This window comes from Gymnogyps californianus, chromosome 2 (assembly GCF_018139145.2).
Source record: "Gymnogyps californianus isolate 813 chromosome 2, ASM1813914v2, whole genome shotgun sequence".
NCBI lineage: Eukaryota > Metazoa > Chordata > Aves > Accipitriformes > Cathartidae > Gymnogyps > Gymnogyps californianus.
The window spans coordinates 120720155-120742044 of NC_059472.1; the positions used below are offsets into that span (position 1 = coordinate 120720155).

At 38.6% G+C, this 21890-nt stretch overlaps 1 protein-coding gene across 1 annotated transcript in view; it reads right to left on the reverse strand.

The window, feature by feature from the left end:
* The window catches only part of LOC127012683 (collagen alpha-4(VI) chain-like), a 47214-nt gene that overhangs the window by 13721 nt on the left and 11603 nt on the right, over window positions 1–21890 (reverse strand). Inside the window, 18 exon segments of the mRNA XM_050890914.1 lie at window positions 669–719; window positions 1161–1223; window positions 2842–2904; window positions 3804–3866; window positions 4693–4755; window positions 6608–6643; window positions 7622–7675; window positions 8804–8869; window positions 9910–9972; window positions 10218–10271; window positions 10499–10543; window positions 13006–13032; window positions 13510–13581; window positions 15895–15948; window positions 17406–17498; window positions 17593–17738; window positions 18334–18412; window positions 21423–21772. Of these exon segments, the coding sequence (XP_050746871.1) occupies window positions 669–719; window positions 1161–1223; window positions 2842–2904; window positions 3804–3866; window positions 4693–4755; window positions 6608–6643; window positions 7622–7675; window positions 8804–8869; window positions 9910–9972; window positions 10218–10271; window positions 10499–10543; window positions 13006–13032; window positions 13510–13581; window positions 15895–15948; window positions 17406–17498; window positions 17593–17738; window positions 18334–18412; window positions 21423–21772 (1442 nt within the window).

Consider the following 21890-nt stretch of genomic DNA (forward strand, 5'->3'; position numbering starts at 1 on the left):
AGCTGTTTCCAACATCCTGAGCACTTTGCTCATGGACTGACCCACTAGTGCCATGATTTTGACCTCATCCTTTCTGTACACTTTTTATTTTAGCTGGATTCTTGTATGTTTTTAGAGAAGTAGGCATTTCACCGCTATTTTTTTCAGGGCTGTGAAGGGAATGATAAGAATTTCTAAATATGTAGCAATCCAGAGGTTAATCCTCAGATCTTATTGCTGACCATAGGAGCATAAGGAAGACTATTTCACATTAAAACAGCAAGGATGTTTGGAGAGTATCACCCTCACCTTGGTAGTCAAGGAATCCCTCCTCTGAAAGAAGAAAAATTAAAAGAGTCCAAGGTGGCTGGCCCACCAGTACTTACCAACAAGAGTGACTAGTCAAGCAGACTGAAGAGGGGAGAAAGTACTGTGTACTCCAAGAAGTACAATCCCCCGTATCCATATACACGCATCAAGGGAAAGAGTAAGAGAGACTGGTTCTCAAAAGAACATCCCATTGAAGAATTTCTCACAAGGATGGTTTTGGGAAGCCTGAGCCTCTTACTGAACCTCAGAAATGCACTGTGGCCATGTCTTACATTTCTTTTGAATCGAATATGGATGGTCATGTTTGATTTGACACTGCAGAATGGAGACTGTGAGACATCCTGACTCTAAGCACTCACCTTTGCTCCTTTGCTTCCTTCAGGACCATAGGCATCTCTGCCATCCATGCCCTACACAGGTTGAATATACCATGAGTTAGCTTTTAATAGAGGATTAGATTTACATGCAATTCCATTTCGGAATAAAAGCATCCCATTACAATGAGGTGCCCAGGCTGTTAAGACTGATGAAGCAGGGCAAGCTATCACAACACTGTCTAAAAACAGTAACAAATGGTAGCAAAATCTGTAGAGAGAAAACAAGGATTAAGGCCACAGTTGCTCCCCACTGTGTGCCCTACCTCTAGCATATTCTCTCTCTCCTAGAGAACCTGAGGGGAAAGATATTCTCTCCAGCCCACAAGGAATCTGGTGTCCATAATGAAACTGAGAACCAAATGTGAAATAATTTTAATTGTATCAAACAGAGAAAATAGAAGGGAATAAACTGTACTGATCCAGTTGGATGGGTATTAAACTACAGGGGCCCTGAATTAGGGCAGAAAGACTCACAGGCATGCCTCTCTGTCCAGCTGGTCCCACTGGGCCCTTCTCTCCAGGGTCACCAGGTTCACCCTGTTACAATTGAAACATAAAAGGCATTAGTTTGGCTCATTCAGGAGAATACTTCTTTCTGAAATGTAAACTTGTCTGCTAGACTGAAGTGTACTTATACATTTTATAGACAATGCTGGTCAAAAGCATTCCATTACAGACCATATTTCATGGAAGGTTCCTTGCGGTGGAACTGGAAAGCACTTGGCAAATCAGAATATGCTGAACATTCATGCAGCTAAACCCCAAAGGCCTTCGTTCAATAAAACTCCCATTGTTACACAGAATTACTAGTGAAAAGAGTGTTTTCTGGAAAAATTTATATTAATGGTAGCAGCACATAGCCTGGAATTCTACCAGCCTGAAGCATCTCTTAATAGCAGATGATATTTCTCAGGCAGGCTGTCTGCACTGTGTTCTTAGTCCTCTTGCAAGTTTTCTTTTCTTCAGTTCCTTCTTTGGTTTCACTTTCTTAATGAACTTTCTTCTAACAAGAATTCCAATATTAAACTGCACAAAACCAGACTGAGAAAACGGAATGTATGATGGATTAAATTCCTATGTCTCTTCCCAATTTTTGTCACTGTTTCACTGTATGTTTTCACACAGTGACTCTTCATAGTAGCACTTTGACCTTCTGATACCTCTCTGTCACTGAATGTAATAATATACTGAACGTAATAACCCTTCAAAGAGACTAAAAGGCCTAGCTAACTGGTATTATTTATGCCTTTTAGATTCAAAGATGCAACAACTCCTAAAATGAGTTATTTTTTGTTAAATGAAGTAAGTCTCCCATATCAACGCATATTAATTAAAGGAAAGCAAGGGACAACATTTATTATAAGTGAACCATAATGTGGACCACCTATTAGTATAAGCCTTTCTGTTTGACTTCATGTTGATTCAGTTCTTCTCAACATATTCATTCCTGTATAATAGACATTGTAACAGTCAAGGTTCCTTTGACTTGTTAGGAATCTTTAGAACAAAAAGGTAAAAATAAGCAGCTATGCTTCACTGAACTGAGAAGTTCAGACTGGACATTAGGAAAACGTTCTTCACTGAGAGGGTGATCGGTCACTGGAACAGGCTCCCCAGGGAAGCAGTCACAGCACCAAGCCTGTCAAAGTTCAAGGAGCATCTGGACGATGCTCTTAGTCACATGGTTTAGCTTTAGGTAGTCCTGCGAGGAGCAGGGAGTTGGACTCAATGATTCTCATGGGTCTCTTCCAACTTGAGATATTCTATGATTCTATGATTAACTGGTACATATTTTCAATGGACTGGACAGACTCTAGGAATCAAAAAACAAGCTCAAGGGCCAGCACTGCCTTATCCCTACTGTATTTTGTGAGAAGCCAGGCCCCATTGAGAACCATGACCACAACAGCAATTAGAACAGCAGCCATGGCAACACTAAAAACTTGTTAGTATAGCTCTGACACCTGTAAGACTACCCTGAACACATCACTTGCCTTCCTATGCAATCTAAAAATGTCCACAAAACTTAACGTTCTTCACATGTTCCATAGGAACAACACAAGTGTTAGTTCATGCTTCTTCAGGCAGATTCTTGAATGAATGATACTGTTAGATTGCTGCAATTAGGTACCTTAGGTACCTTAAAAATCTTTACCTTTGCTCCTCTTGCACCTAACTTCCCAACAGAGCCAGGTGAACCGGGGGCCCCCAGACTAGCCTGTAATCAGAAGTATCAGTTAAAAGGTGCACAATGAAGAAATCAAGGGCTCATTGCACTCAAGGATTCATTGCCATTTGAAATTATCACAGAATCAGTATAAATATTAGCACATTAACAGGCTTTTGAGGACCACAGTAAGAGTTACTGGTCAAGCTATTATTCCAGCTATTTCCTGTTTTCTGTACAAGTGCTAAATTTCTCAAAATTTTATTAAGTATGACTTGAATGTTATTTTCTATCTACATAGATACCTAGTGAATACATGCCTATGTGCACAAACAATATGAATATATATACACACACACACACAAATGGGTGTGTAAATATGAGCATCATTACATGACTGAAGCAGATGGCCAAGGCTGACAGAGTAGGATGTTCCAGTCCTGAGTTACACTGGTGTAATTCCAGAATAAGAACCCCCAAAATCAACAGCATCACACAAGCGAGATGATCAGCAGGCAGTGCTCAAGTTACACCCTCATCATACTCTAGCATTAAATCTCACAGGCCATACTTTATTGAAACCACTAACCACTGTCTAACTTTGCCCTCAACTACACCACTGTACATCTGTATTTATACATGCTGCAAGCCATGCTGTTAGTCCTGATACTATAGAACTGAGAGTGGAATCTAGAGCTAAGGCTTTTCATTGCAATCATGCAAAAGCTTGGTAACACTGAAGTTCACTTCCTATTCACCCGCCTAAACTTATTTTCAAGGCTGTTATTTTATCATATGAGGCTGCAAATCAGTTTCCTTAAGGACTATACTGAAAAATCCTCAGTTTCTTCTTTCTATATGTTTTTACAAAACTCTTTATAAGAATATCATCAACACTGAGAATGAAAAGCCCTAACGTGTACAGCAGGAATATATTACTTAAAACTAACCAGAGGGCCTGGCATGCCTTGTGGTCCTGGAGGTCCTCTGATCCCTTCTAGTCCTCCTGGGCCCTGATGTAAAAAAGCCATTGAAAAAAAAGTCAGTTCAATGTTGATAGCCTTTCAGTGAAGATTAGATTGCTGCAATGACCAGAATCCAAGTGTCTGTTTCACAAGCCTTAATGCACAGGTGAAACTTCTGGTTGTTTGGTTGTAAGGATTATGCCTCTGTGAAGCAGGTGGGATGGTCACTGCCTGAGAGCCATATTCAGAGAGCCACTGCGGTGTCTGAGATACCAAGGGAGCATAAGTAACCCACTATCAACTAGGCACACTTTCTCCAGATGCCTATATCTTAAGAGCATCTTTAGAGCATCTAAGAGCATCTTAAAACTGGAAGCTACTGTAAGCAGTCTATCACCATAATTCTCTTCAAAATGACTCTATCAAGCAAATTTTTCAAGCACAAAGCTTTCCTCATTGGTTTTGTCAATTAGTATATCATTTTCATCATTTTAATGCACCCTGGAAGTACAGTACATTCAAAATGCAATAGATTTTATGTACTTATTGCTAGCGATTTCTAATGAATTAATTTTGAAGATATCTGCTTGATAATATCCTGTAAGCTAGAGATGTGTTGGTTAAATTACTTATTTCTGCTATTCACTTTCCTCTTTTCATTTCACTAGAAGCTGCACCCACATAAACTGAAAGAGAAACTTGCCACATTTAATTCCTCAGGGTTACAGACAACATTTGCCAAGGAAGAATCTTACTCATAATATTCATTAGCTGAAGTAAACAAAGCATTCCAAAAGAAAAACAAAAAATCAAGACTGACAACTCATCTTCTCCATAGCTAATATAAAAACAACTCAAAAGTTCTTTTAGTTACCTGTGGGCCTGGTAGACCAGAATCTCCTGGGTAACCTGCTTCCCCCAGATCTCCTTGCTCACCCTGCCAGAACAAAACCGAAAAAACCAACAACCAAACCAAACAAATTAACACCTGTCATACGTACATCAACAGATAATAATTTCATATCTGCACAGAGTATCAGTTGATAAAATGTTTTTCAATGCTCCCAAACAGCTTTCAAGCAGCTTCAAATTCCTGTTGAAAACTCAATTAAAAAGCAGAAGAGCTGAGTAGCTTTTTTTGTTGTTCATGTTGTGTGATAAATATAAAAGCTGCAGTGCAAGAGGTCAGTTCTATCTGCTTTGCAGTTTGCTAAGAGCGTTTTATACCATGGTTTCAGCAATATTGCTGCATTACCCTTGTCCTTGTCCACTGCAGAGACCATGAGAAGTCATAAAGCCAGGGCCACAAGGGCAGATCCTCTTCACCCTTATCCATGGAGAACTACTCTGAGAGGGAACAATGACTTCACAATTCATCCTAGAATTAGATGTCTTTATACTCCCCATCTTTCACTTTATTCAGAAGCTACAACTCTGCCCATTCCCCAGAGTCCAACACAGGGCAGGACTTCAAGACATATTCCATCCTGCAAGTACTGACAGTGTCATACATGAAATTGTGATGTTTCCCTGGGTTTATATGCACTAAGATAAAGGGGAAATGCTATACCAAGGCATATACCATCTTCCTTATTTGTGTTAGCAACTCTGCAGAGAGATTGGGTGAAACGTGAACTACTTGTGCTAGGGCAATGTGTTTCCTGGAATGATCATATAACCTATACTTGAGAAAGCAAGCAATAGGGTAGAGATAAGGGATATATCTTGCAAGCAGATGTATGGGAGTCATGGGTTTAGTTGTTCTTATAGACTCCTGCCAGGGTCATGGACAAAGGAAAATGTTTGTTTACCCTGTCCTATAAAAAAAAAAAGAAATGAAATGAAAAGAAAAAAAAAAAAGAAAAAAGAAATCTGAGTCTTCTCAGGTTCCTAGAATTTAACTTTTACTTGCACTAATCCACTCTTGAATATAGCTGCTTTTAGATTTGCTTTGATAACTGTATTTTATAATTTACACCCTGGGACAAACAAGCTTTCTTTTCCAAGAACATTATCTAAAACTTAATTTAAGAGAATGGCAGTGATGTCTTTACCAATTACATCTCAGGAAAGTTTCCTTTCATTGTGGCTCCATTGGGTATAAGTCTAGGAAAACCAGGGCTACCACCTAACAATGACATGAGAAAATTTTCCACCAGAGGATCTTTCTGGAATGATCAGTCAATATGCACTGGGGTTGACCTATTCGTTACATCCTCTACAAGCATTTAAGCTACACTATATTCTCTTAGATATCTACTTGGGAAATTAGATTGTTTTAAAAATCTTGATTCTTTTATGTGTTTTGAGCCAATTTTCAGAGCTGTAGTTAACACTCTGTTATGTTTATGTTTTAGTAAAGCATCACTTAGAACTTGCCTTAAGTCTCTGCTGCATATGTGCGTCATGCATATATCTGTGTGCATGCAGCAAAGGAGAAAAAAAACTGTCAGACTTTTGGCCTTATGCTGCAGGAATGAGTAGCCTGACCTACTCATTCCCATCATCTTTAGCAACGGTCTCTTCTCTACTTACATTCCCACATTTGCCTTAATAATAAAAGTAACTGTCCTTTTATTTCAATGAAAGCTCCTTTCCAATTCTAAATCCTTCAAGTCAGGAGGGCCTCTGGTACATCCACCTGTGATCCAAACGCTGCCTTGGCCTGAAATAGACTTTTGATTGTTAAACACTTGTGTCTTGGATCACACTGAAATTTCTCCCTTAAGAGGAGTAAACACTCAGGGTGGACATGATATAGATAGGTAGCAGCAGTGTCAGCCACTCACCTTTATACCTGGAGGGCCTCTTCGACCTGCTGCACCCTAGGAAGGAGCGGCATGAGAGATTACATCCAGAACACTGAGCAATATGTGAGACAAAAGCTTATAATAAAATACATTATACAAACAATCAAATCAAATACAGCTTATAGAAAGCAGAGATTATTTCCAAAGAAAGGTTTAAGGTAAAAATGAGAAAAGAGTGGATCTGGGACAGAAATTCTTACACAAGTAAGCATTATCAAAAAAAAAAAAAAAAAGGCTTTAGACCCTTAGTGAGTGCAGAGGGAAGGCATCTCAACAAAATTCTGGAAAACATCTTCCCAGTCCGCTGCCCCTTGGCTAAAATAAAGAGAACAAGAGCCCTCTTCTCTCCCTCTGAGATAAGAGGTCTGCAGCGCTTCCCGCTGTACACTGTTCAGCAGCACTAGTGAATGTTACTGTTAAACCTCATGTCACTAGAGGCCTTTAGGATGTTTCTGCAGCCTGACTGAGGAGTGATCATCATTCCAGACTTTGGCATTAGGCACCTTTCTGACAGACTAGAAGAGGTGCCTTCATAAGTTCCAGTCTCTAGTGGATTAAAAAGAGCAGCTCAGCTGCCAGTGAGTTTATATATAGACTTGAACAGGCATACGGAACTTGCAGTCACAGGGAGGAAGAAGGGACAGATTTATCTACGGTGATATTATGAACCAATTAAGGCTCATAGAAAAGGTTGCATTGAGTTTAAGGCTTGTGACTTCACATGAATCACACCTGAAGTTAACAGGACAGCAAATTCCTGATTTTAAAAAAAAACAAAAAAAACCCAACAAAACACATTGCAATACACATAAGCTACTAAATTTGAAGCCAAATATGTTTCACTATGAAAATTTTAGAAGATTTTTGTTCCCTCTCATTGCAGGAGTTTTAAGTGCGAGACAAAAGGAAGAAGAGAAAAACTGGTTTTCTCAATGGGAACCCCATTGTATCTTGTATCAGTTACTTCCACCCTGTATTGATTAATATTCTTACATCAGGGCCAGCATCACCCGGCTCTCCTTGGAGTCCATGTGGTCCTGGGTCTCCCTGCAAAAAAAAGTAACAAACAAGCTCTTTAAATACTCTTCCTTTTTCTTGTACTTACACATTCTTCTTTATACATTCCTTCTTTGTTTCTTCTCCTAAGTAATTTCATTGCAATCAGTTGTATCATGCCAAATGCTGATTCTTGTTTTCTGCAAATCATTTACAATCAAAAATTATAAACCAGAGAGATCATGCTTGCTTCAGATTTCCAATCCATCAGTTACTAACAGCTCACACTTGGTTAAGGCTTTTGTGAAATCATTTTTGTCGACTTCAGCCTTTCAATTGGACTTCTTAAGATGAGAGAGTTTGATGAGGTTTGTTTCTAAAATGTCATCAAACCACAATTATTCTCCAAAGAGTGACCCTCACAGTTTTTCCTACTGCTTTCAGCATACTCTACATAGACATATATATGCAGACACACGTCTGAACATGTGCACACAACCCTACTTGTTCAGATAGAATCAAACTTCTAAAATAGTGGATTTTTCTCACATGTTGCTAGTTCTCACCCTCTTAAGCTTTCATTTACCATCACTTATATACTACTGTCCAACTACTTATCATCTTTGCTTATTCTTTCCAAAAAAAGTACAATGGTAAAATAGGCTGTGCTTTTCTGTTCTGTTTCTTTTCTTGCAGTATTGCTCAAATACCTCTTAAAAATTCAGACATCACTATATAAGCACATATCCCAGCTCTTATATTCTAGATACAGGTCAAAACGGAGTTTATCCACCAGAGAAAATATCAGTTTCATAGTAAAATGAGTACAGCCTGTTGATACCCAATGCATTTTGCCCAGCATGGTTTTTAACAGTATCCTTACAACCCATTACCAGAAGCCTCTCAGGTTGGTGATATAAATGTATTATTCTACCACAAATTTACACTAAATCCCTATCTTCCCTTAGCTCTATATTATGAGAATATTTCCATAGTCTTTGTTAACCTTTTTAACTTTTTTTCTTTTTTACAGTATCAAGCACTGCTCAAAGTGTGTTGCAGACATACATTAAAGGCAAAATACAAAATAAAAGAAAAGAGCTGCTTAGTCACTGGACAGCAAATAGAACTTAGCAATTATGCAGATCCTCTCTCCATAATATAGAACTACTTGCTTACTTGCTGTGCTGGGTTTCCCTTTTCACCCTTAGGACCAGGAACATTATTGCTAGTCCCAGGATCTCCCTGGAAAAGTTAAGCAGAAAGCTCAGCATTTTCAGTGACCACACCTTTATTACTCTGACTACAGAGGCAGGATATGGAAATAGGATTAATGAGATTTGTCATTGCAGCCAGCAAGAAATACAAAGGCTATCTTAAATGAAGATGCTTGTAAGAACACTATATAGAAGTTCTGCAAAGTCCACAAATTTCTTTTGCAAAGAGATTAAAAGAAATATTACTAATGGGCAACAAATTAAACCCTGAAAATGTGACGCTGTTCCGGTTGTTTGGGTATAGTTAATTGAATTAAGATCATAACCAGCTGGTGAGTGTCAGATGGGGTTACACTAGAATGGAGTTCCATTTAGCCACTTAATGCTAGACACAGGTGAAATCCTGATCGCTCAAAGAGGCAAGTTACCATGACACCTGATTTTTTTTTTTTTTTTTTTTTTTTTTTAAAAAGCATTAGAAGACAGGAGTCAACACTACATTTGACTGTTTGGAACGAAGGTCTTTGAAATACGCATGAGAAGACTTAAAGTTGTGATACAAGAAGTGTGGTGTCTCCACTGAAATTTTAGTCCTCAGGGACTGCATTTATATAGGGCTCTGGAGCATGCAAGGAAAAAAAAGTCAGCATGAAGAAGTAACTTGCCTTTGCATCATTATAAATTCCTAACCAGGAGTCAGTACACAGGGTTTTCAAGTGATCCACAAATTCCTCTGTAGGGTGGGAACCACCAGGGAGGACTAAGTAGCTCCAAAAGGAGTTAAGTTGCCCATTGTAAAACAAACAAACAAACAAACCAACCAAAAATGCAAGGAACAAGCAGAAGACCTGAGGCTTAAACACCTGCTTCCAAGCAACATGTCAAAACACATCAGTCCATCTGCATCTAAAGAGTTCAGGACTCCAGGAATACACCATACTTCTTGCAGAGTACTGCACCATCTAGGATGGTGAAAAACTCTTCAAATCACATATATTTCAGGCAGCTCCATCACAAAATCCAGGCACAAATCAGTGCAACCTAACAAAAATGAAGGAATACACTTACATGGTCTCCTCTTAGACCAGATTCTCCTCGTTCACCTGGTTCTCCTCTGGGGCCTTTTCTGCCCTAAATTCATAAAAAGAGCACAAGCAATTCAGGTACAGGTAGAAGTAGTATCTGTGATAGAGGAAGGTCAGATAAGAGAACACAGATCTGTTTAAGTCAGTGGAGCTACAATGATTTACAGCAGGAGCCACATCATATTAGAGAACAGGCAGCTATTAAAAACAACTCACAGGCATTACAGAAAGCATTACACTTTGGAAAGATGTTTGCATAAAATCTAAACATTACTATAAAGGATACTTCACCCGTTTTCCTGTGTTGCCTTTCTCTCCAGAAGGTCCAGGAAATCCACGTTCTCCCTAGATCCACAAAGGGGGGCGAAAGAAGAAAAAATTAATGGTTGTTCTTTCTGATAAACGTGGTTCCCAAATTTTGTCTGGCAGAATCCAACTTCAATCAGATATGCAACTCTAAACAACAGAATTTCTGTTCAGGTTTAAAGCCCATTCAAAGGCACAAAAATCTGTACCTTTGAACCTTGAGGTAGGTGCCTTTAACTGCACTGCACATTTAAAGCAATGATTACCTGCTCTCCATCAGTGCCATCAAATCCACTCTCACCATGTTCACCCTGTAGCAATAAGCAAAAAAAAAAAAATCCTATTAGCATCAGTCCACTTGCCTGTTGAGCAAGGGGAAGAAGTGTTCACCCTACTTTTGGAAACTTGAATAAGAATAGTGGTTTTCAATGGCTAGCAAGAAAAATTAAGAATAATAATTATAAATAAGAATTAATAATTCAGATTTTAATGAATTATTAACTTTCAGAATAATTCATAGTTAAGAACACTTAATAAGAACAATGGTTATTAAAACCATAGATCTTCATCAGGATTTAAATTCTGCTTTTCCATCTGTTAGTTTTCAAATATTTTTCCCAACTGCAGCACCTTCAAAATCTAGATAGATTCCAAAATACAACTACTAATATCTGACCTAACATGTTGATAATCTTGTAATTCTGGTGTCAACCATCATATATGTTTGTATTGTGCTTTTTTTTTTTTTAAATAATTTTATACCGTGAATGGTGTATTGAAAAGCTAGAAAGAATAAACATGATAAAAACAATTACAGAAGACTGATCTTAGGCTTTAGGACTTGTTAAAGAAACTTCATTACTGTTTCAGCAATGTGATGCTTGCCACAAACAGCAGTCACATTACCATTCAAACACACACTGTTCTTCCTTTTGTCTGCAAAAACAAATCACCATATTGCAACCATTTATGGAAGCCATTTTCTCACAAAACACCCATCCCAACCTTAGGGAGTTTATGATGTTAACTTGTTCAGATGAAGAGTGAGGCTTCTGAATAGAGTTATAACTGTGAGAACCTTGTTTCATTTATGTATGCTCCACAATGTTTCAGACCTGGCCAAATATAACACACTCAATTTTTAAAGGATATTTTGAAGTGCTTCTTCCGTCTTTCTTTACTAGGATAAAAATGAAGAAATTAACTGTGATGTTTTTATTTGTAGTAAGAAATGAAATTAGCAGAGACCACTATACCCTGAAAGCAGAAAGGATATTCAACAAATCGCTGAAAGTGGCACAAGAGCATGTTGTAAATGCTAGTTAAACCAACAGGAATCTCACTTTGATAGAGACTACAGATACAATTGCTTTGTAGGTTTTGATGCTAAATTGACTTTGCAAAACCACCTAGTTAAAGTTCCTGAGGAAAATTTTCATTCATTTATAACAGTTTTGTATGTACTACAAGAAAAAATAGCTGGCTATACATTTTTATAAGATTAATATGTCACAAACAAGAATTTCTTGAATAAATATTCCAGAAAAATTTCGAGCACTAAGTAAGCAATCACGACTTTTATTCAAGTCTGAATTTTTACCTCACTCATTTCCTACCTCAGAAAACCTGAGCCAAACTTCATAGTATTAAATATTCAGTATTGCCTTCTTTTCTCCAAATAGCTGTACTAAAATGCCTTGCAGACTTCAAGAAACTGCCTCAACCTTACTAAGTTAGCAGTATGGAATCGCATTTTCTATGTGCTGAAACTTTCATATTTTTAGTTAAAATAAAATTAGTGGATATAATGACACAACATAATGAAGACATTCACATATTCACTGGATTTCAGTAGGGTTTGTGCTCCTGATAAGTCCTACTATACAATTCAACTTGGACAAATCAACATCATCAGCAAACACTCTCCCTCTTCTATAATGAGATGTTTCAGATAGTTAAAGGAGGATAAATTACTTCAGGGAACAGAGCAGAAAATGGAAAAGGGAAGAAAAACACATGGGAGGATTAAAAAAGTCAGTGCAGAGCAGTACTTTAAATAGAGCTGAGGTATCAGAAACACTCTCTGAACTTTCTCACATGTACAGCTGCTCAGGTTTGGAAGCAAATCTCTTCTGAGTCTTTGGGGCTCCTAAATCTTTGAATTCCATTTTAATTGCTCTAGCTTGGGAACTAATATTGCCATTATAGATCATTGTCTTCCAGGCTTCACATTTTATTAATGAACTGGTGACAATATCTCTTTGATGAACAAGTATGTTTGAAAGGTTAAATAAGCAGAGTTGCAAGATCAGTGGATGACAAAAACAGCTGAAGAGAAGTTTGGATATTGAAAAAGTGTCAGTAATGATTCAGTGAAAATGCTGTCCAAATCCACAATAAATATTAGTCACAATCTCTTTTTCCCCTTTCTGCTCTGCTTCCTCAACAATTAGAATTCAGCCGACCAGAATTACCACCTTGACAGATTATTAAAATACCTGGTAAATAAATTCCTTTCCTGTCAATTACACTAAATCAACTATGACTGCAACCATGCTAAAAATACAAGTAAGACTGCTGGTTTTTAATAATGTGATACCCAACAGCTCACTTAAACCCATTCTTATACAACCATAGCAAAAGTACATTAAATACTCGGAAGTTTTTACACTGTTTTCCTTCCTTGTTGATATTTTCATCTTACAAGGTAACATGAACTTAAAAGGAAGAACACTGTTCTCAAAGAAAATTGATCACACATGAAAATACATACCTGACTTCCTCTATAGCCTCTGGCCCCCTGAAATTGAAAATAAACATAGATGAAATTTGGTTAAAGTATTTTTATTGAGCTTGAGAAGCAGGGCACAATAGCCTGCTGTGCAGAGGCATGCTGGGCTCAGTATTCGTAGTCCCTACTGTAAAACCCCCTACCACCACATATGGGACTGACGCCTTTCCTGTGGGAAGACAGTACAGCCTTCATTTTCATTCCTGTTCTGTAAAGCTTTATAGCTTTACCTAAGGCTAGTCTGGACTTGGTGGTAGAAAAGTCACTGGAAAGTTGCTGAGTCAGCAAACTCCTTAGCCATTTGACCATGGTTCGGTTACACAAAGTACCTCTCAAAAGGGGACAGCAAAAATTGTCTGCTGTTCTTACAGCTGGGTCTTGCTGTCCATCCATGCTACAGGAAGACAGCACAGGGATTTGTCCTCAGTACAGAAAACAGGTTTGTGGGAAACAAAATTAGGAAATGCTTCAAGGTGACATACTTGCCTTATGGCCTCTGGCACCTGGACATCCCCTGTCTCCTTGAGTCCCATTGAAACCAGCTGGGCCTCTCTCCCCCTAAGAAACAGAAGAGAATGTTCAAACTCATCCATACAATGATGGCTACAGGTTAAGTGATCATATAAGATTAAAGCAAGACAGAATTACATCACCATTCACTGCACTAAGGGCACAAATGGAAGTCACCTGGAAATTTTCATACTGGCCATAAGAGAACAGTCAATTCCTAGTTTGAGTTGCACCTGGTTCTCTGCTCTCACTATCATGCCATGTTTTAGACTGCACTACCAATCTCTGACTGAAATCTCTGTACTTGAGGGTAGGCCTTTTGGTGGGTTGTTTTTTAACTGAATATTGAATGACTTTCCTCTAGTCACTGATCTCTGAAGACTTCTAGTCCACATTTGTTAGGATGGAAGTTCTAAAAAAAATGGGAAAGAGAGCAGCATCTTCCAGCAGATCCCCTTAAAACTGATGTCTAAAAAGGTAAACAATAACAAACAAAATGAGAACAAACACACAGTAAACATGAGAGCTCCTGTACTACCATGCAAAAGGGAAGACAAACTTGAAGAGCCTAAGATCAGAAGAACAAAGACCATTCTCTTTCTTTTCTCATCTTTAAAGAAAGGTCTCTCTCTGAACTAGCAAAAAAGCAACATGGATCACATTCTAGATTAAGTTAGACAATGGTGCCACAGAAACACACCACAATATGAAAAAACAGAAGTTCAAGCATTTTGGCCTGGCTGCATTGCCTGTGTGAAACATTAAGACTAATTCCTGAGCTGAGTACTACACCATGATAAACCAAAGCTGTCCAGCATTATGTCCTCAACTTCCTTTCCTTATGGCATCTTCTGTAGTCTATTATCAGCAGTCTGCTTTCTGCTGTGTATTTACTACATTCAACTGTTTTGGATGCTTCAAATTCTTATCTTGTGGCTGGAAAAAATTTTAGCCTTTAGCAAGGAAAATTTACAACATGAAAGTCACTTGTAGGCTTCACACGCAAGAGATGGAGAAAGTTTCTGAAAGCGTGGACATGACAACTTCTCATCCTTCCACAGTAAAGAAAAGGAAAATGAAGGGACCAGAAAATTCAGAAACAAGACTTCTGTAATTTATCTGTTCTAGAAGATTATTCTGGATTCTCAGGTGGTCAAAAATAGAAATTCAATTTCATACACAAAAACAAATTCAAAATTGTTTTCACCCCTTCACCACTTCAAAAAAGACAAGACTTAGAATCTTTCAAATCAAAATGCTGTGGTGAAAAATTTGGGGCATTCCATTTCAATGTGTTCAAAATGTTTCTCATTTTAAAAAACCCTCAGTGTTCAAATTTTAATTCCTACTTATATCATGTCATTCATATCTATGAAAGGATGTGAAAACAGTTCTATTCCTGAGTAACATAAATATTTTTAAGTCATTCTGGAAATCGCTTATACGGAATTTTATTCTATCGTTCAGTAAATCAGGCCACCTGAAAAAAAATAAATTCTGCAGAAACTGATCCAGTAGTTACAGCCAGTGATTTCCAAAGAAATTGAAAAAGCACCATCACAATGCACTTTCTTGATAATCCCAGATGACAACTGGTCTTTTCCACTACTGCCTTTCTCTGAATAGACAGTAGGCTTGCGCCAGGCTGCCTCACCAAAGGCAAATTGAGGCTGACCAATCTACTGTGAGAACTGGAACTACTCCAATGTGGATTTTACAGTTATGTACAGAGAGAAATCCTTGGCTGGTTCTTGGTTTGCAGGCTTCTCACCTGTACTTAGGAGTAATATTCATGTCATGGGTGCAGTGTTGTAAACCTAGTTCTGTGCTTATGGTGCTAAGGAAATTATGTTTTATTCTTTGCAGGATTTTTGTTTCTAGACAGTAAGAGAGGAAGAAGTACTCCTAGTGGGTTGGGCTTTGGCTTATGCACATTATGTTCAAGTTTATGTCAGGAACAGCACACCACAAAGGATTTAGAAATCACCAAAACACATCCAGTCATAAGATATTCACTCATGCTAAGAAGGGAAGGGATGGCCTTTTCTATAAGAACTATCAGCACAGAATCTGGTACAGTCTGTCATGAAAAAATGAGTGTATGAGTTAGCCATAAATATGCCACATAAGATGCTGTTGTGTGATTCTTTCTAATTGATTCTGTTTCTCCATTAGAAGTTATTACTAATTATGGTGAGGTGCAGACGCACAGAGAATCAAGTTCGTATATTTACCTTCAGATACACGTTGCTTAAACACATTTTAGGTTAACATTGATGAGCGCTGAGTGAATGAATAAGTGCAGACAGGTTCAGGCACCAACCAACAAAATCTTAGCAGGAAGGAATAATGTTTACTTACAATCCCACCTTCCTCACCAGGATGGCCAGGAGATCCTCTGTAACCCATACTTCCCTGAAAAACAGGAACTTAAGAGATAAGTAACACTGTTCTCCAAGCACACTGGGTTCATTTCTATCAGATTACTCCGCACATGGAGATAGAAAACATTTCCTGAAAATTAGATCTTGTTATGCTGAGGAGGGCAGGCTCCATCAACCACTTTTACACAGACACTCTGCACAGTCCTATGTACTTGACATGGCTGTGGAAAACAAAGAAACAAACAAACAACAAACAGCAATGCTCAATATAAAATTTCACTATGTTATTTCTGGAAACTGCCTGAAGAGTTAACAAAGCTCATTGGGATACTTGGTCAAATTAAATATCTTCCTTAGTGATTTGGAAAAGGAAGCATTATACAGTAATGAAATTCTAAGGTGAAATGAAAAATACAAGGAGTTGAAAACTTGTTAGGACAAAGATATTGCAATACCTCACAAAGACTTTTAGGAATATTGTAATTTTGTATTTGAAGTCATGCAAACATCATACCCTCAGCGCAAAAACTTGAACAGAGAGAAACTAGAACAAATGGAATTTCTAGGAATGAAAACGAACAAAAATGAGACATGAATTTGTGCTGCAAAAACATGCTTTTACAATGGTAGGCTGTACAACCCAGGCATCATGTCTGTCTACCTGCAAAATAACTATGTCTACGTTCTGAACACTGTTTTGTCTAAGCACATTAATCTAGACATTTTAGTAAAACAGAAAGGTGTAATAAAATCAACAAGAGAATGGAAGAAATCAGTAAATTGGTTTATGAATAAATATTAGAAGACTATACTTTTGCTAAGAGATAACCAAAAATTTATTTAACTGCAACTACATAACTGAAGAGTGTGAATTACAGATATAATTTACTTAGCATGTTACTGGAATAAGTAGAAATAACAGAATGAACAGTAGTCAAATGGAGACTATATATACTAAAAGCCTTAATACTGAAGGCTACTAGCATGCTGTAGAAGTGGTCATATCTGTAATACTCGAAAGGCTTAAAACAGACAATACAAAATCTTAAAGGAAATAATGTAAATTAGTACTGTATTGGATCAGAAGAAACTTATAGAAGAGGATATTTGGCACAAAAGGATAAGGCTCAAACCTCGTGAAGAAGGATTATTTTCTACTCTCAGCTTGTTGGCTGGAAGTTTCTCATTCACAATAGCTAATAAGCCTCTTGGTTAATCAGACTTAATTTTTTAAATCCCTCTCCATTTTCTGCTGAATTGGTGAAGGAGAATGCTTAATGATTTTTATATGTACGAATGATTTTCATTACAAAAATACTTTTGCAATAGGAACACACAGCAGAGAAATGATCACATTTCATGTTTCTCCATCTGTCCCAACAGCAAAGGTCGTGGGCACATGCATGCATGCTCTGAAATACTACGAAAAATTAAAACACTTTGAAAAATAAAGCAATTCTTAATTAATGTCTATCTTAGCTCTCCTACCTTCCTTCCAGGATTTCCCTGGCCACCATGATCACCATTTTCTCCAAGGCATTTACAAACAACGTTACAGCATTTCCTTTCTGCAACAGTATCCTAAAAAATTACAAGAAACATTTCATTTATGTATATTAATCATAAAACAAATACTTCCCGCCCCCCCTTTTGTTTATATCACGGAAGGACTTACAAGGTTTCTCTGCAAGATGTTTGCAATCTCTGCAAACCCAACACTCAGAGGTTCGTTGTATCCAAACCCTCTGCCAAACTCTATTTCCCAAAGTTCAGTCAAGTTCTGTGTATTGTCCAGGCCAACTAATAGAAGTGCATCAAGACCTTCAATGTAAGCATAGATTTAAATTAGCGAATGCCTGAACTATATTATTTAACCAACAATATCATTGTGAATAACAGCAGTTCTCTAAAAGATTTGCATTTCATGGCTTCAACACAGTATGTTAAAAGAAATCAAGCTATGGAGAACAATGTATAAGAGAAGAATCCAGACCAGCAATTTTCCAATTAACTTCTCTCCTCAGTTGTCAGACCAGACCGCTACTCAGTGCCCAAAGAGAAGTGTAAAAATGTTTTGTCCTGCAGAAGTCAGAGTTGGGTCTAACCTCTGGTGCTGCACTCATCAGTGAGAGGGGCTGCCTGGAACTGCCCCAGCTGCTGGAGCTGGACTCCAGAAACCAGAACCATCCCAGGCCCTCTGCACCCCTAGGCGTGTTTCTGGCATCATCTGCCAACCAGTGACAAGCCATTGTGTACACTGGTTCACATGGAAAAGCAAATACTCTCCCCCAGTGACTCCTGAAGAATGTCATATGAGCGTGGAGAGGTAATGTTATATGGAAAAGTTGCAGTGGGGGAGCAATAAATTGGGCCGTTGGTAGTAGGAGGCTGGAGCATCAATGTGGTACTGTAATACCTTTAAAGCGAAGTGAGTCAGCTGCTTTCTTGAGATCTTCCAGCGAATCATCCAGCCCATCTGAAAATACTAACAGAACCTGTCAGGAAAGGGAGCAATGCCAAGTCAATTGAGAAGAGACTAAAAGTTGAGTCATTGTAGAAAGTACAGTATGCATTGAAAACTGGCTATGAGGTGGTCAAATTGAACTACACTGTGATAGATCTGAAATGTGTGCTGGAAAAAGTGCTAAGGAGCAAGAACAGAACACAAAAGCCTCTCCTCCCTGACAGCACTCCCATCTGAGGGATTTGTCTTGCTGACCAGTTCATAGCATTGCTATTAATTATATCTGTCATCTTCTTAGCATGCTAGGTGGAAGGCCAATTCTGCTGTGACTTATCCACTGAAGAGCTTTCTCAGAAGAGTTCTCCTATATGTGAATGCGGAGAAGAACTTAGGGCAAACAAAAACTTCCCTTTCTGCAAAAGCAGCTCCAGTTGGCTGTCAACTGAGCCACACCAGGAAGTGCATCCCCTCTGGGTCCAATCCTCCCTCCCCGCAGACGCTTATGTCCCCTTGCCCTTTCCACAAAGGCAGTGCCTCACCCTGCTCCACTTTCCGCCATACTTTTCCTTGTTAAGACATAAGGCTTAGCTCACATAAGGACGCTAATCCTGACCCTTTGTACTGGCTACATTCCCACCTTTTCAGGCCAAAGAGCTATAGTTAAGCCTCTTCCAGGGCTGAGGAAAGCACAGTTTCCTACAGTTCCCCTCCGAGCTACCAGTCTCTTCCCATTTCTCTCCTCACCTTCCCCCTTCAAACCAGCAGAAGTCTTCTCAGGCCCCACTCATCCAGTGGATTAGGTTTCCCAGAAAGAGGCTGCACAGGTAAACTGCCTCCTGCCTCCAACGGTAATGACTTTAAGTCCTCCTAAACTCTCTGACCAACAAGTGGACAAGCACAGCTAGAGCTCCTTCCCTCCCATCCTTCTTATTTTACATTCCCTATACAATACACAGCTTCAACCAATGCGAACTCCGCTACTTCTGTTAAGGCGAATTTTTCCACAGGTGGCAAACGCAAATGAAGTGACTGCCACACCGAACATCCCACTTCTGTGCTAAAGCAGCAAGAAGACCAGAATTTAAGAGCGGGCAGAGTTAACTGGTTTTGGTGGTGGAAAGTTCCCAAACATCCAATGTGCAGGCACTGGTACTGATTCTACATTTGCTCAAGCATAGTGTGATACAGTGGAGAGCTGGACCATGGACGGGTAAACACAGGCTGTTAGAAACAACACTGTAGGCCTGAGCTTGACGCTTTTTTTCAATGATCTCTTCATTTTAAAAACATGGGCAGGGAGGGGAATGTGGGGTGTTAGCATGGGCATTATATATGTTTACAAAGCTTTCATTTATATAAAGTTTTTGTTGGAACACATCTGACTCTTGCTTTGTGAAAAATGATGGAATTAGGTCCAACTCTTTTGCTGAAAAACAAACAAATAATAAAGAAATGCAAACAGAGAATCACTATCCCTGATGAGGTTTATAACTAATAATCTTTACAGAACAAGCATGTTATTGCTCAGGATCCTAGGGAGATTAAATTGGGATTTCATGTGCATTCTAAAGTCTTGTATTTTCAATTTGCACATAAACAGTGTCCGAAAGGAATATTAATCCACTGGTAAAGTGCTGAGATATGCAGCATAATTATTTCTAGTAATAATGCATAAGCAGAAAGAAGCCTCGCTTAACTAATCTTCAACAGGAACCTAACAGAATTGGCAATTAGGAGAAAAAAAGCACTGCTTTTACTTGTATGTCAAACAAGTTCTCTCTACTGAGGCCTAAAAGAAGCAAAATCATATGTGGTCATGTTCCCCATTCAGAATAAAATAACATTTTAAGAAATCTTTGGGAAAAAATAGTATTAAATATGCACTGAATTACAACCTAAATTGGTAAGCCATACCTATGCAAATGCTGTAAAAAAATAGAATGCCAACTTTCATCTGAAAGCAGGGGAATTCGTAACAATATGGCTTTCTCACTCCACATCAGATTAAAATTAACATCTTATAAAAGTTGAAATAAGGTTCATAGAGGAAACCCCTTATGTATTTTGCAAGGGCTAACCTGTCCTTCCTCAGTAGGAAGGTCTTCCTGCATGGAGACCTTCGTAAGTGATAATATTCAAACAGCTACTACAGGACATGCTCAGTGCTTTACTGAGTCAGTGCCTTATTAAGAACAAACTGTCAGGGCAATGACTCTGAAACAGTCCAACGAGATCTAACTTTCTTTCACCTAAATGAAAAAGATTCCCCATTCACTTCAGAAGAGATTAGATCAAGCCTTATCCTTCTCCCTTCACCTCACTTCAAGACAGGTGAATTAACTGCAGCGTCTATGCAGATTTTCCTGATGATCAGTTATCCATGAGCAGAACTCAGCTTTGTTTGACAAGTTAACTACACAAATAAAATTCTGTAAACACATTTCTTGAATGATGTTTTCTGTGACTTCTGCTTAGAGCTGTCATTATTCAGCAGAGATTCAGGATCAGGATTTAGAGTTTCTGAAAGAGAACTGCTTCCACTACTCAAAGATTCCATGGTAGATATAAGAAGGTTTCCTGTATGAATACTCATGATCATATGTATTAATCCAAATGTTCTGGGTACCATCTCACTGCGGGAGTGCCTAGGGAATTGGAACTGATATATGCAGTTATATCAGGGCAAATGAAAGAACAGGAGGTTCTATATAAACATAAGGAAACACTCTTTTACCATGAGGGTGACTGAGCACTGGCACAGGTTGCCTAGAGAGGTTGTGGAGTCTCCATTCTTGGAGATAATCAAAAGCCATCTGGACACAGTCCTGGGCAGCCTGCTCTAGTTGATCCTCTTTGAGCAGGGGGGTGGGACAAGGTGACATCCAGAGGTTCCTTCCAACCTCAACCATTCTGTGATTCTGTTTATTGGATTCACCAATTCCTGAACTACCTTTTTGTCTCCCTGGAGTACTCAGCATCAGAGTCTGTAAACATCAAACTGCATAATTTTTCCAACATACACATTCACACCATTAAGTTACCTTAACTTTAGCAGAGGTCACACTAAAGAACTTCTCCTCAAGTGCCTGTAAGAAGTCTACATTCAGGTAGGTGTCCACAGTGGTCTGTGCATCTAAGAACTTCTGGATGATCTCTTCATTATACTCTTCAAAACCAGAGTCAAAGATGAACTGTTTGGTCTGTGCCAATACTTGGAACTTGAATCTAATATTGACTGGAGAGCCAGCATTACAGCTGGTATTTGGCAGTAATTTCATCTGGAGTAAAAGCTTGGGTAGGAATGCTTGAAATTTCTGTTTCAGAAGCACTGTGGATGCTGGCTGTGTGCGTCTTGAAATATCAATTGCTACAGAAAGATCTATGTCGCATTCTGAAAAAAGTAGAAGAAACAGGAAACTATAAACATAAACTATTTGTAACCTTTTGTCAGAATCATGGGAGTGGAACAAAATTCAATATGGTAGATTTCAAACCAGAAGTCAGAATCA